This window comes from Erpetoichthys calabaricus, chromosome 11 (assembly GCF_900747795.2).
Source record: "Erpetoichthys calabaricus chromosome 11, fErpCal1.3, whole genome shotgun sequence".
NCBI lineage: Eukaryota > Metazoa > Chordata > Cladistia > Polypteriformes > Polypteridae > Erpetoichthys > Erpetoichthys calabaricus.
In genome coordinates, this window is record NC_041404.2 from 162,344,543 (window position 1) to 162,358,058 (window position 13,516).

The window sequence follows — 13,516 nt, forward strand, 5'->3', positions numbered from 1 at the left end:
AAAGACATGCTATCTATGACAACGTTTTTTGTTTGTATACTGGAGGCCTGTCAGTATGCAACTAAAGTTATAAAATCTCTCTGTAGACTACATTTTTTGTGTAGACACTCTCACTGTTTGGTAGTAATTTCCATTGATGTGGCTCATCTTTAACTTGCATCTTCACATCACTCGCCCGCTGGAAGTACTTAATAATAATATGCTCTTACGTATTATTTTGAGTGTGAGGGTTGGCTGTGATCGGGGCTAATATCCTACGACTGGGAGGAAGGATTTGGGATTTCAGAATAATAATCCCGAAATGCGTAGGCTAAATCCACCGCCTGCCGCGATGAAGCAAATTTTCTCTTTAGAGGCATTTGTATAATTTGGAAGTGAGATGAACTTTGAAATGTTTAAGTCATGAATGTACCTGTTGAAGACAGTTGTATAAAGCGTAGGCTAAATCCGCCGCCTGCCGCAATGTTGGGGTTGGATTTCGGTCTCGTAAGGTTTTTCGGGCAGCGGCGCAGAAGGCGATTGCGCATTCGGCTTCGGACTGACGTCAGTGAGTGCGCAGAAGGCGACTGCGCATTCGGCTTCGGACGGACATGAGTGAGTGAGTGAGGAGGCAGGCGAATTATGTATTAAGATGTGGGGTTTTGTTATGCTATATTAACCCTGCTAGTGTATGTATTGCTCGTATTCACCCTGCGATGTGCTGGTGCCCTGTTCAGGATTTGCTCCTGCCTTGTACACAATGCTTGCTGGGATGGGCATAACCCTGAATGGATAGCATAATTAAACATGTATAATGAAGATTTTTTTTTAAAGTTCTGAACACTACGTGGTCTAAGTTTATAACTAGTTTTAATTTCACAAAGACGTTTATCGTGTGGTGATTGGTTATCTGGAGAAAGAAAAAGGAAGGATAGGAACTGAGGGTTTGGTACGTCAGACAGAGACAACACGCATGCAATAAAAAAAGTCTGCTCAGTAGAACATCCATTGAATTCTGTTTTCATGTCACCGACCACCAGATCACGAACCCAACATTTACACAATATTTAAGTTAAACCTGTGCAATACCCATTCATACATCCAGTTTTTTGGAGCCTCGTCACACTTGCCATAAAGTTCTCTACACTGAATGTACACCTGGGCACCCCTTACTGCGAGGGAGCAGCACTACCGCCACACTACCATGCATGTTTAATACCTGCTTTAATGCATTAATGCATTAACTAAATAATATGTCCATTTCTGCCTGCACAGTTGTGTGAAGTGTTGGTACCCACATCTACACAATCCATCATTAAAAGAATACAGCATTAGACAAATTTCCAAAGACTCATGAAAAGATATCGCCCAGATACTGGGCAATGATGAAAGTTTGTGCAGGTAAGAATTGAAGTATCTGCGAGATTGATATAGAAAGGCAAAAAAACACTGAGGGAAAAGCTGGGGGATTTTGTAACCATGCCGTGTCACTCAGTGATGCACACTGAATGCTTAAACTAGAAATAGACCAGGGTGCATATCCTAAACAGGCCTTTACAGCATGAAGTCTGACAGCAGATCGCAATTTAAAGCATATACTACTGCAAGCCAAAATGCATTTAAACTTGTGGCAGACGGTTTGCTCAATGAGTTGATATTCTCCTAGTCAGTAGGTGATTGTGTTTGGTCAATGTTGCATATGTAACAATTTCACAGCGGAGGAAGCAAGACACATCTGATAGAAGTGTTGTACCAGTAATTGTTGTCTATAAGAGGGGGGAAAAAGGAGAAAGTGGCATGTAAGACCTATTAACCAAAAGTGGCCAAGGGAAGGGGAGTACTATATAATATTCTCGTAAGTGGGTGATCTACATGATGAACAGATATAATATAAATATTTTTGCATGTCTTCCATGCACTTTGATGCCCTGTTGCATAAAATTCAGCCCTTTGATTATCATTCTGGCACCTACGTAACTAGCCTCTCCTCAAAATTCACCTCCGTGCACAGTGAAAACCCAGCACGCATCGACACTTCTGTCCCAATGAAAGGAATGATAACTACAAGCAGCATTATGACAATAAATGGAAAAGTAACTTTTCAAATACTGGAACTTTGTCATCTGTTTAAATACAGTGGATATTCCATGAAGAAGCTTTAACTGCTGTAACTACAGGTTAGACATTAATCTTTCAAAATAAGCATGCCATACTTACAAATAACCTTGCCTTATGAAGTCACAGAAAGGGCACAAGAGAAATATCAAAGAAAAATAAGATGCTTACCCGTAACTGACATGGCTCCTAACCAGTGACGGCGCCACTCCCCCCAAACCCCCAAATATTTAAAAAAATCTACTTAAATTAATTAGGTAACGTGAAATATTCACAAAATATATGTGTTTATTTGCACAATGTGCCTTGAGTCAGCAAATTGCTTTAGATTTGTATTTGTTTAATTTCTGTGTGAATTAAAAAAAAAAAAAATCTGTGTGAATACCTAGATTTCCAGAGTGAAGGATGCCGCCCAAATGGAGTCTATGTAAGTCCAAACACTCACACATTTATTTACAGTGAATTACTATTGTTTTAGGTTTGTCAATGCACTATGTCATGTTGTCAATGGTTTAAAGTTCACACTCACCTTTAACGCTACACAACACCTTAAAAAGTCATTCAATTGAGCAGTGCTGCCACATTAAAACAAATCCCATTATCGTAGTTTGTTCTGTTGTGCTACAAGGGATGTTGATGGAATGGTTTCAGCAGAAGCAAGGCATAACCCAAACACTGTTAAAGATAGAGATTTGTAAAGCTGTCTATGCAGACCTCACAATTAAATAATTACTTAAATCCTCTACCTGCTCCTCTTTAGTGTACAGCTGGAAACACTGCGTTAATGTGCAAGCCTGAGGCTGGTGGTGAATTTCTCTCTGCTGTCGTACACTCTCAGAGTCTGGAACATATTCATCTTCAGTGTGTCCAAATAAACTAAACGAAGAAAATCAGATACAGAGTACAAGATGATCTCCACTTGACCATTAATCTAGGACTATAAAAGTACAAAATCATAACTTAATAAACCTACTAGTCCTTGGTTTCTTTGTCCCATTCTACAATTATCTTTACATGAGGAGGGCCTCCTTGTCCACATGATTTGTATGCCCTAAGATAAAGACAAACCAGAAAATGCCATTTAGTCTGAGAGAACCAGCTTAAAATATTGTGCAACAGACCAAAAGGGAAATCTATCAAGGAAAAGCTAAAAAAGCATTGCCCAACTCACGCCCTTATACATCTGTCCTTTAAGGCTAATAGATAAAAGTACTTCTGACACTGCAGAACAACAAAACAAATGTGTTGTTAACGTCTCAACCCCAAAATAATTGCAAAACAAACAGCCTTATTCATACTAATGTCATACTAAAAGTGTGATTAAAAGAGCTTAGCTCCTTTTAACCTGTAAGCCAAATTAAAGACTCTCACCAAAAAAACACACTGTTTTCAAACCACAGCTATGTGTTATCTACTCACTTGATCAAAGCAAGGCAACTTATGCTTTTAACAAACTGATTCTTGCTTGAGTAATTTTACTAATTCAACAAAGTATTTTTGAGATGAAACTTAATACCCCCCTTTAATCTGACAAACTACTCCTCTTCAAGTGGTACCTTGCCCACAAAGAGAGGCGTCTGTTACTGCCAAACAGCATTTTGTGGCAAAATTACTTACAAAATCATTAACACAATCTACAACAGATAGAACAGGCATAATGCTCTCAAAAGCCTAATAAAAGCCGAAATAAAGTTAAGTGAATTGGAAAATTTTCTGCTTGCACTAATGTAGACAAAATGTCAAATAAATCCAGCTCTTGTAGATGATGCACAAGATCATCTTAGCTGGTCATCACATATCAGTGCTCTGAGCATATAAATACAGTTCTAGTTATTTTATCACATAGCATCACCTTTCCACAGTTGGGTGGCATAGAGGTTGCTCTTCCTGAGGTAGAAGATAAGTAATTCCTACAACACCAACGACACGCAAGCTAAAAGGACCAACCTAAAGGATGAAGAAAAAAAAAATCTTAAGTCAAAGTAAAGGAAAAAGTGTTCAGTTTTGGTTTAGCATTTCAATTGAAATGTTGTATTTAAAAGAATGTCACAGAAATTTAACATCAAAACATATATAAATAGCCTTGCTGCAAATGTTTATCATTGAAACTTGATTCAAAGCATTCTTTCCAGTTCTGACCAGGACTAATTGCTTCTATTAAGCATTCTGTTTATCAGTTTAGCCTCCTTAGCATTACATTTTTTCTCAAAAAAATTGAGAATTACATTCTCAAAAAATGTAAAAAAACATTGCATTTTTTGACTTGAAAAATTACATATTTATTAAATCTGATCTTTCTGCTAGAAAATTTGAAAAACACTCAAAGTAATGATGAATAATAACATTAATGCTAATACTGTATATATTGTTAAAATGTGTCATTTGTGTGGTAGATCTTGAAGCACAGTGAAATACAAAATCCAACATCATTATTGGGACAATAATGGGGTGATTCCTTGTGGATTTTCTTTCCAGACTGATCAGTTTTTGAACAGCACACTGCACATATGCGACTGATACAAGCGTCACTTTCAGATTCATCAGAATCACTTTTGATTTCACTTTCCATTTCAATTTCACTGCTTGAAGACAGAATCACTTCGTCATTACTGCTCATATCACTGTCAAGAGGGTGCAACACCCTGGGCTGCTGAAAAATGTTTCTTACGAGACACCATTATGAAGCTAGGAGAAAACATGTCTGCACCACTGACTAGGTTATACTCGGGCCCGTCGTTTACACAAGACACGCAAATATCGTTTCCTGAGCAACACTTGGCACTAACACTTTTACAGCTCGATTATTCCTTGGGTCTAATGTTAAGGAGGTTAATACTATAGCTAAATGGGTAAATGAAGTTATTTATAATCAACTTACCATATTTCAATTGATGTCAAAACTAATACAAAGATTTGTCATAAAATTGTCCTAAATAGTTTTGTAGTCTTATTCCTATTATCTGGAGACCATTGTGGATGGGCTAGAGTAAGAGAATGTCTCAAACTGGTCAGACAACTAGAATGCACATGGCTTATGAGTTGCACAGTCTATTGCAACACAATAAGAAACAAGAAACTAGCCTTATTTTAAATTTGCTTATTAAAACACTAGAAAATGAATGAAAAAAAAAAACAACAACACTAATGAAACTGATGAAACAAACTGCATTTTAATTATGTAAATACGGGAACATTTATATGTCTGATGGATTCTCTCCAAATTATTCCAGAAGATGAATAAGGTACACAATTGCAAAAATTCAGACTAGACTAGTTTAGCAGGAGTCTTTCCTTCCTTTGTAGATAGCTTGCACTCTGCTTGCTATGCAGGAAACTTTTTAATTAAATAAAAACACTAATGCAATTGTTGCTATTTAACGTACCAAAACAACCATCAGACAAAATGTAAAACAATGAAAAATACTTGTACCATTAATAATATCACACCAAAATATACTGTTATGTCAAAAAACCTATGTAACCTATGATAATCTGAGAAGTGTCATCTTAATACTGCAGTAACTGGGTTAAACCCAACCAAACTGTAAAAAAAACTATTATTAGTAGGGTGTAACTCGCGTTAAAAAGCAGCTTTTAGTGCTGCTCCAAATAGAAATAATGTTTTAGTTTAATAATCCATCTATGAGGGGAAAAAAGAATCATGCAAGTCTATTTTTTTCCCCAAATAAAAACCTGACAATTCATGTTTTCTGGAAAGTAAATATGCTGCTTGTGCCAAGCTACTGAAATGTGTCAAGAAAACAATATTCAGGCCACTGGTCTTGCTATTCATTAAGATTTTGTTGAAAATAACTGCAAATGTTTTAGCATGCTTTAGTTTAACAGTCCCTACTATCAAAAAGTTTTTGATGAAACTAAGAAACCTTTAATGAAAACACTCTTAAATATATTTGAATCTTCAAACAAATTAAAGTTCAAGGTATAGTTTAAAATGATACCTAATTCAAAATAAGGTATAGTTATACAGAAAATCAACTGACCTGAATAAACACACCAGGCCTTAACAAATGTCGCATTTTTTCCAAAATTTCTTTCTGAAGCACATCCCATGTTACAGTTCGCTCCAAATGCAATACAAAAGGGTGACCAAACCTAGAAAACAAAAAAAAGTGTGCTGGCTTTTTTCTCACAACAGATAAATGCATTTTAGACAAAACTCCATCATATTTTTTTGTTATTTAATTCAATATACAGATAGTTAATATTAAATTTTACATAATATTGAAATATGATTCTGACGGTCAATTACAAGACAATTAAGATAAAGATTTTAATGCCATGCTACAGCCAAAGACTCAAGTGCTGTTTTGGCATGGAATATTTCATGTTATTCATACATTCAGATCAATCACCATTCAATTGCAACAACAGTCACACTGCAACAAATTAATTATGTATTTTTTCTCTACTGCTTAATCTCTCTGTAAATTATTTGTTTCCGTCATTACAACAAAAGAAACGTTTCCACAATGCAAGTTGTCAACTGTCTGTCACAAACAATGCATTAGCTACAAATGAACATATCTCCTTCTAATAATGAGGAATTTCTCATTTCCACTTATTCCAATTGAAAATGTTTATTGGCACATTTTTAAAAACTTCCTTATATGTTGCATTGAACTAAAAAAAAATCTCCAAAAACAGCTACCTTATGATATTTATATAAGTACGGCATTTATAAGGTGTGAAAAGCTTTTCCGGAAACATGAGCTCTATGATCAAAAATTTAATTTAATAAAGCATTTTTGCTGCATAAAGTAAAACACACATGTACTGTAAATGCCAACCTTTTAACACCATTTTTTCATGCCAGCATGCCAACAGTCTGACATTATGAATGTTACACATGTACCCAAATTTACTAAAGATAATTATCAAATTCATGGTCTGTCAGAATAAATGGTTGTTCATTACATTGACATTCACTGTATACCTAACATAAAGAGCTCAGTCTCCCCGAATAAATCACAATTTCCCAAAAAAATAATTTGTGAAACTTTTTTGGGGGGGGCAGGGATTTCTAAAATATCAAAAACTTAACAATTCAAATTAAAATCAAAGTATAAAGTGCACTAACATTTAAAGAATTTAAAAAAACTCATAAAACTATTAGGTTTTATGAATTGTATCACAATGAAAGAACTGCATATATTAAGCTCATATCAGACATCACCTGCCTCACCCAAAAAAGGACTGATGTGAAGTAGCTCATCATAGATACTGAGGGTTATCAGAGGTTCAGCATGTTTCTTTATGAACAGCATTAATAAAAATGCATATGCTATATTCAAAGCATCCTTAGAATAGATTCTCATAAAAGGGAATATGATTTTTTCCTTCTAGGCTTGGGCCAATAATTGAATTTTTAAATGACAGCAACTTCCAAAAAACATATCTATAATCAAATCAAGGAACTTTCCACTGCATGTTGTTATAACATTGAGAATTTTATTATTTTTATTTCACCAAAATACAAACTATATTCAACAAATGTGTGGCATTTTATGTTTTCCACTTGGAGCGCATCACTTTGCCATATAGCGTAAGCCCACAGCATCATAAAAAAGCCCTTCACATTTTCAAGATTTGCACAGCACATCACATAGGCTAAAATTACTCAAATTACTTAGACACAAAATGAACTTTTACTTTTTTTCACACTTAAAGTTAAATAGGTCATCTTTTCTCACTGTGTTTTGGTAGGTGGATTGGGACTCTTTCAGTTGCTTGAGGTACATATGGCTGGTTTATGGTAGTATCATCTTCAGGACAGAACGTGGTCTCTAGACATTTGGATTCAAACTTCCACTGGGGAGTGAAATGAACTGTAAGTGACACACAGGGCATCATGTCAGAGCTTGACCACATAGTGGTAAGTACATAGAACTCTGCCCTCTGCAGTGAAAGCTGTATCTCTTCCTTCACTTTATTGCACATTCTAGGGACTGGTGTTTAACTGAAATATTGTTAAACAGGCACTTAACATTATAGGCTCACAGACTGTGTCTTAGAGGGAGGGTTCTTCTACTGTGTGAAACAGGAGCATTGTAAAGTAGATCCAGCAACATTCTTTTGGCTTAATGGTGAATCACATACTTGTGGAAATTAAGGGGAAGTGCATTTAAAACTATGCAAAGAGTTGTGGGACTCTGGAACAAACTACCGAGACATGGGGTTGAAGCAGAAACCTTGGCAACCTTTAGGGAAAATCTGGATGAGATATTGGGACAGCTTAGTTATTAACTACACAAATGGGCTTGATGGACTGAATGATCTCTCATTTATCAAATTTTTATGCTCTTTTGATAAAAAAGAAAATCAGGTAACAGCACCTGTAAAAGCTTTCCATCCAACATGCTCATTTGTATTGTGCCACTTTTTAAACAAAAATTGTGTGTTGCAGACTTTGCAATGCACAAGCTACCCCACCACTTCATCCCATTATTAAGTTTAGTATACAATGCAGGATTTGTAGTCCTCAGATGGGCTAGGAAATCTGTTGCTTTGCTTTTTCTCAATACTTCTTTTTTGCACAGTCAATACATGGCAGTACTGGGATCACCAGCCTTAAAAGAATTATTTGGTTTAAAACTAAATAACACCAAAAAGATACCATTGACTTTTTTGGTACAAAAGATAATTCATTGCTTTCTCTGGTTTTCAACTCCACGCAACAGCATAGTCTGGTATCATCACAGAAATCTCAAACCCCCCCCCCGGGCATATGCAAGATTATTTCACATCATTCCTAGTATAATCAAAAGTACACCTTTCATTCCTAATCTGCCAAAAATCATTACAAGGTTACTCTCCAATTGCTTAAAAATATAATGACTAAACTCCAGCTATTGGACATAATTTTGTTCTACTGACATGAAAACAAAATAGCTTATTGTTAGATGATACTAAATATCAGCCAAAACCTTTTTCCAGAATTTAAGTAAAACAGGAGATCCTTTTCTCACTGTCATTGGAGGAAGATTAGGACTCTTTCAGCTGAGCAAGAAAAAACCAAAATTCCAAAAAAGTGCTAGTTATCATAATGATTTGTTTGTTGTCTACATAAATTACTATTCCAAATAGTGTTCTTAGGTGTTAGGGATTAGTGTGTAACTTGTCTGAAACGTAAGCAAAAATTTATTCCAAGGGTATTCCCACAATATGTAACCCAGAAAGGAACTGTGCCTGCCAACAGTGTTCAGATGTCCTGACCTACATAATTTTTTGAAAAAGTCAACATAAGTATGTAATGTACAATTTTGAGATAAAGGGTTGTATTTTTTAAATTTCCATAAACACGACATCCATTAAACAAGCTTAATTTGGCTGAACATTTTTTAATATATAAAATTCTGCTGGACAGTCTTAACATACTGAACAACAGAGGTCATTAAAATTCCATCCAGTTCATTTTTGTACAATTTTAGGTGTTATAGGTATGCTTTTGAAGAGGATCCAAATTTGGAACTGGAAGGTGGGGAAGTCAGGTCCTGGTGCCTCTGCTCTGTCAGCATGGATGGATGCTCATTTTATGGAAGAAAGTATTAGGTTGCTCCATATATACAGAGATTAAGTGGATACTTTATATTCTCCTGTTTGAGAATAGTACTAAAGTGAAAAGCTCAAGTCTCGAAGTGAAAATAGGATGCTTATCAATACTTCTTCATAAGAAAGTGAAATTTTAAATGATGTTAGTTCTTAGAACAGAGCAAGATATGGGTGATATGAAACAAGGACTAAGGACAATAATGCAGGCACTGAAATATGTAATGTGTTAACTATATGGCTATGCTTTAATTTTTTTGTTTACAGTAAATACTTACTTAGACAAGCTTTGCTGCAACTCATTTGTTAAACTGAAATTAAAGGCATTTGTGGCCCAGACTTTGAGACATGCAACTCTCTTTAATTAAACTGAAAAAAGGGCATGGCTGGATCTAACACTATACATGCAGTATTTCCATTCCAAAATAACAGTAGATGTGTAACAGCCATTTTTAAAGACAGTAATATTTCATCTAATACTGTATGTGTTTACAGCTGCGTTTTGGCATCAATTTCACTGGACTATGTTAAAGATACCATACATTACTGCTAGTTTCAGAGACATCAATTTAAAAACTACAAATACCTAATACATAAAAAACAGTTGTAAAAGGTAATAACTGAACATATATGTTGCATAGTTTACCGTCAAATAAAGCAAAAAGAGTACACAACACGTGTTTCGCCTTCATTTGGGCTCATGAGGCGTATACACTCTACTGCTCCCCTCTCGGGGAATCAAGCCTCGGACGTCAGTGTGTATATATATATATATATGTATGAATATATGATATCAACAGTTCAAGCTAACCTTTTATTTTTTAAAATAGGATATGCTTGTTACCTTCGTACTTGCTGACCACTGCAGGCTCTGTTGCAGACCAGTATAATTATCTTCTCATTTCCTGTATTCTTATTTGAAGTTATCAAAGACTTCCCTGCTCCATGCATGTATGAAGCTGTTCTGTTTTGCTCCAAGCAATATTTTAAGTTGTTCTGATTTAAGTTTGATTGTAGCCCTTAAATAAAAATGGAGAAAGACAAAAATAAATGTAGCTAGTTAAGTACATGTAGCTAACTAGTTAAGTACATCAGAAGACTAAACTTCAAAACTAAAATGAAACTGTTTTTTAAAAGCTGGTTTCTACAGTTTACCTATGCAAATATCACTATCTGCAATTAAAATGTAAGGGTTTGTGGTATAGCGGGTCCACAGCTCTCAGCAAAGGCCAGTTTTAAATAAATAATCACCGTGCTCGCGGCTTAGCAAGGGGGCGTGTTGGTTGTATGGCTGAAGCAGTTCTCAGGGCGATTTGCGGTTGTGGGCGTTTCACACCTATGTGCACAGGTGAGAGACCACCCGCATCCGTGATTGTTCCTGGGGCTGCTAATTTGCCGCAGCTGCTATGCCCTCTCGATATATAGAAGCACGAGTTGACTAGGAATGGGAGAAGAAAAAGAAAAGAAAGAGAGAAAGAAAGATGGAGGTTGTTGGATAGCACGAAGCAGGGGAGAGAGAGAGCGCCGGTGTGGTAGAGCGAGCTAGCGATTACAGGCTCGCATTGCAGCTGTACGGGAAGCCTGGGTGTTGGGACGACATCCGGGAGTAGTAGTAGTGGTCGCTCCCCCTGAGTGATCATGTAGCGGGAGTGACCAGTGAAGTAGGATGACTGGCCGCATAAGGCCGGGAAGGCAGCGGGAGTCGGGAGGCTTGGTGGGTGAAGTCCTTGACGTGAGCGTCCTGGTCGTCAAGGATACCAAGTCTCGGGCCTGGGATGAGTGTGTGACCGAAGCCAGGATCGGGAGGCCTCGAGACTGGTCGAGAGGAATGAAGGTCAGCTGCAGAGAGAGCATCTCACCTGCTGCAGGGCCCAAACGGGAGTAGCAGGAGAGACACTAGGGTAAAAGAAGCACCGGCTCTGAATTGTATTTTAAAGGACTGCTTCCAACGTTGTTTTAACCTCGTTTTTAACGATTGTTTTTCTATTGTATTTTTAACCTCCATGTGTTTCACTCGCTGTTAATGGATCATTTATTTATTGAAGACTGTTTTTAAGACACTGCACTTGATTTAATTTAAATACCTTGTTTTGTTGGATTTTTAATAAAGCACTTTGCACTTTTTCACCATCCCCTTGCTATGTTGTTGCCTCACTGCTTAGCTCATCGGTAGCATTACCGACGGTGACTGGTTCAAGGGCTCCCGAACAGCAGATGGGAGCATGGAGTCGAACCCGCATCGTCACAGGGTTTAGTTCAGCAACTTGGTCACATTACCATGAAATATTTAAGGCTTTTTTCACAACTTGATTCTGACTGCGCCGAGAAAATATAAGACAATTAAAAGCACAGTGTATACCTCTTTGACTTAAAATCTTATCAGGCCTAAAAATCTCAGGAGTTTCAAATGCAAAAATGCAATCACTTTCTTGAATGCTGTCCAAGTCATCATCGTCATCACAAAATGACCGATGAAAGCCATCATAAAACATTTCTGTCAATATAATCTGAGGAAAAAAAAGGAAAGACATCTTTTACAATAGCAATTTTCAGAAAGTTTCAAGGGTATTAATGTAAAAAATGCAAGTGGAGCCATAGCTTATGTGAGGATTACAGGTTTAACACAGTACATAAAGGTTAAAGAAATATTCCACCCAAAAAAGGGTATTTTTTGCTTTATCTGTTATTTACCCAGTGTAGTTTGCAGTTTTTGTTGAAAAAAAAAAATATTAAGTTTCATGCTTTCATGGCAAATGTAAGTAACAAAATTCCAGGTATAATGAGCTTCAGTGGGGACCCAGCATGACCACCAACACAATATTATAATGTCCATGAAAAAAAAACCTCAAATTACTTGTGTCACATAAGCTTAGTTGTAAGCTGTACAAGTTATCAATACACCTTTGCTTACAGACACCTCTAGGGAAAGAAACATTAAAACAAGAAAGCAGTAACACTTTCTATTAACTGCTCAATGCTGCTACAGTGTAGAGGACTAAATTACATAAGCACCACAGATATTTTGTACTCACTTGATCAGTAGGGATTTTTGTTTCCATTGACACAGCATCTCGTAGCCTGGATACTTTGCTGGAAAGAGGTACTGCCACTCCAATTCTCATGCAGTGCGAACATTTGCCTTGGTAAACCACTGTCACATACAAAGGCCTTACAGGAAAATCAAAAATACAAACATGTTGATTATCTATTAAAATTACTGTAGATCAATGAAAGGAAATGTAACAGTAAAAATAAAAATACAATCCTACAGGGAACCTATCAATGAAAGTCATTCATAAAAACAACAAAGTGTTTATTCAAATACTAGTCATTTAGCCTGTTACAATAACGGGCGCTAGAACAGTAGTGCATAAACATTAGTAGGAACAGTCTATATTAAATGGCAAGGGACTTTGACCTCATTCTTTTTGTTGGTCGTATTTTGCTTTCTTTCAGCCTTTCTTTTATTGATGTTTACTTGCTGAGCTTGACCGTTCTTCGTGGGCTGCCGCCGTGTATTGTGTGTCTTTAATTTTCTGTGACAGTAATAGTCTTGTACGGCGCTATTCAATAAGGGCGCGCACAAAAAGGCAAGCTTCAAAAGGGCGACCTCAATTGAGCGCGGCGAATAAAGGCGTTCGTAGATAATTTAGTTCAAATGGCTCTGGAATATGTGAAGAGCAACAAAGGTGCAGATCTTTATTTACATGCGCCTTTATTCGCTGCGCCCAATTGAGGTCGCCCTTTTGAAGCTCACCTTTTGTGCGCGCCCTTATTGAAGGATACCGTCTTGTACGTTCGCTGGCTTGTACCTCCGTAATATACCTTTAATTTTCTCTGGTGTTAATACAGGCGT

The 13,516-nt window shown here is 36.7% G+C and overlaps 1 protein-coding gene across 1 annotated transcript in view; it reads right to left on the minus strand.

Annotated features, from left to right (window-relative positions):
* Positions 1–13,516, minus strand: part of usp31 (ubiquitin specific peptidase 31) — a 55,673-nt gene that overhangs the window by 15,762 nt on the left and 26,395 nt on the right. The window contains 7 exon segments of the mRNA XM_051933973.1: positions 2,841–2,970; positions 3,068–3,145; positions 3,947–4,041; positions 6,096–6,207; positions 10,505–10,679; positions 12,020–12,167; positions 12,693–12,828. Of these exon segments, the coding sequence (XP_051789933.1) occupies positions 2,841–2,970; positions 3,068–3,145; positions 3,947–4,041; positions 6,096–6,207; positions 10,505–10,679; positions 12,020–12,167; positions 12,693–12,828 (874 nt within the window).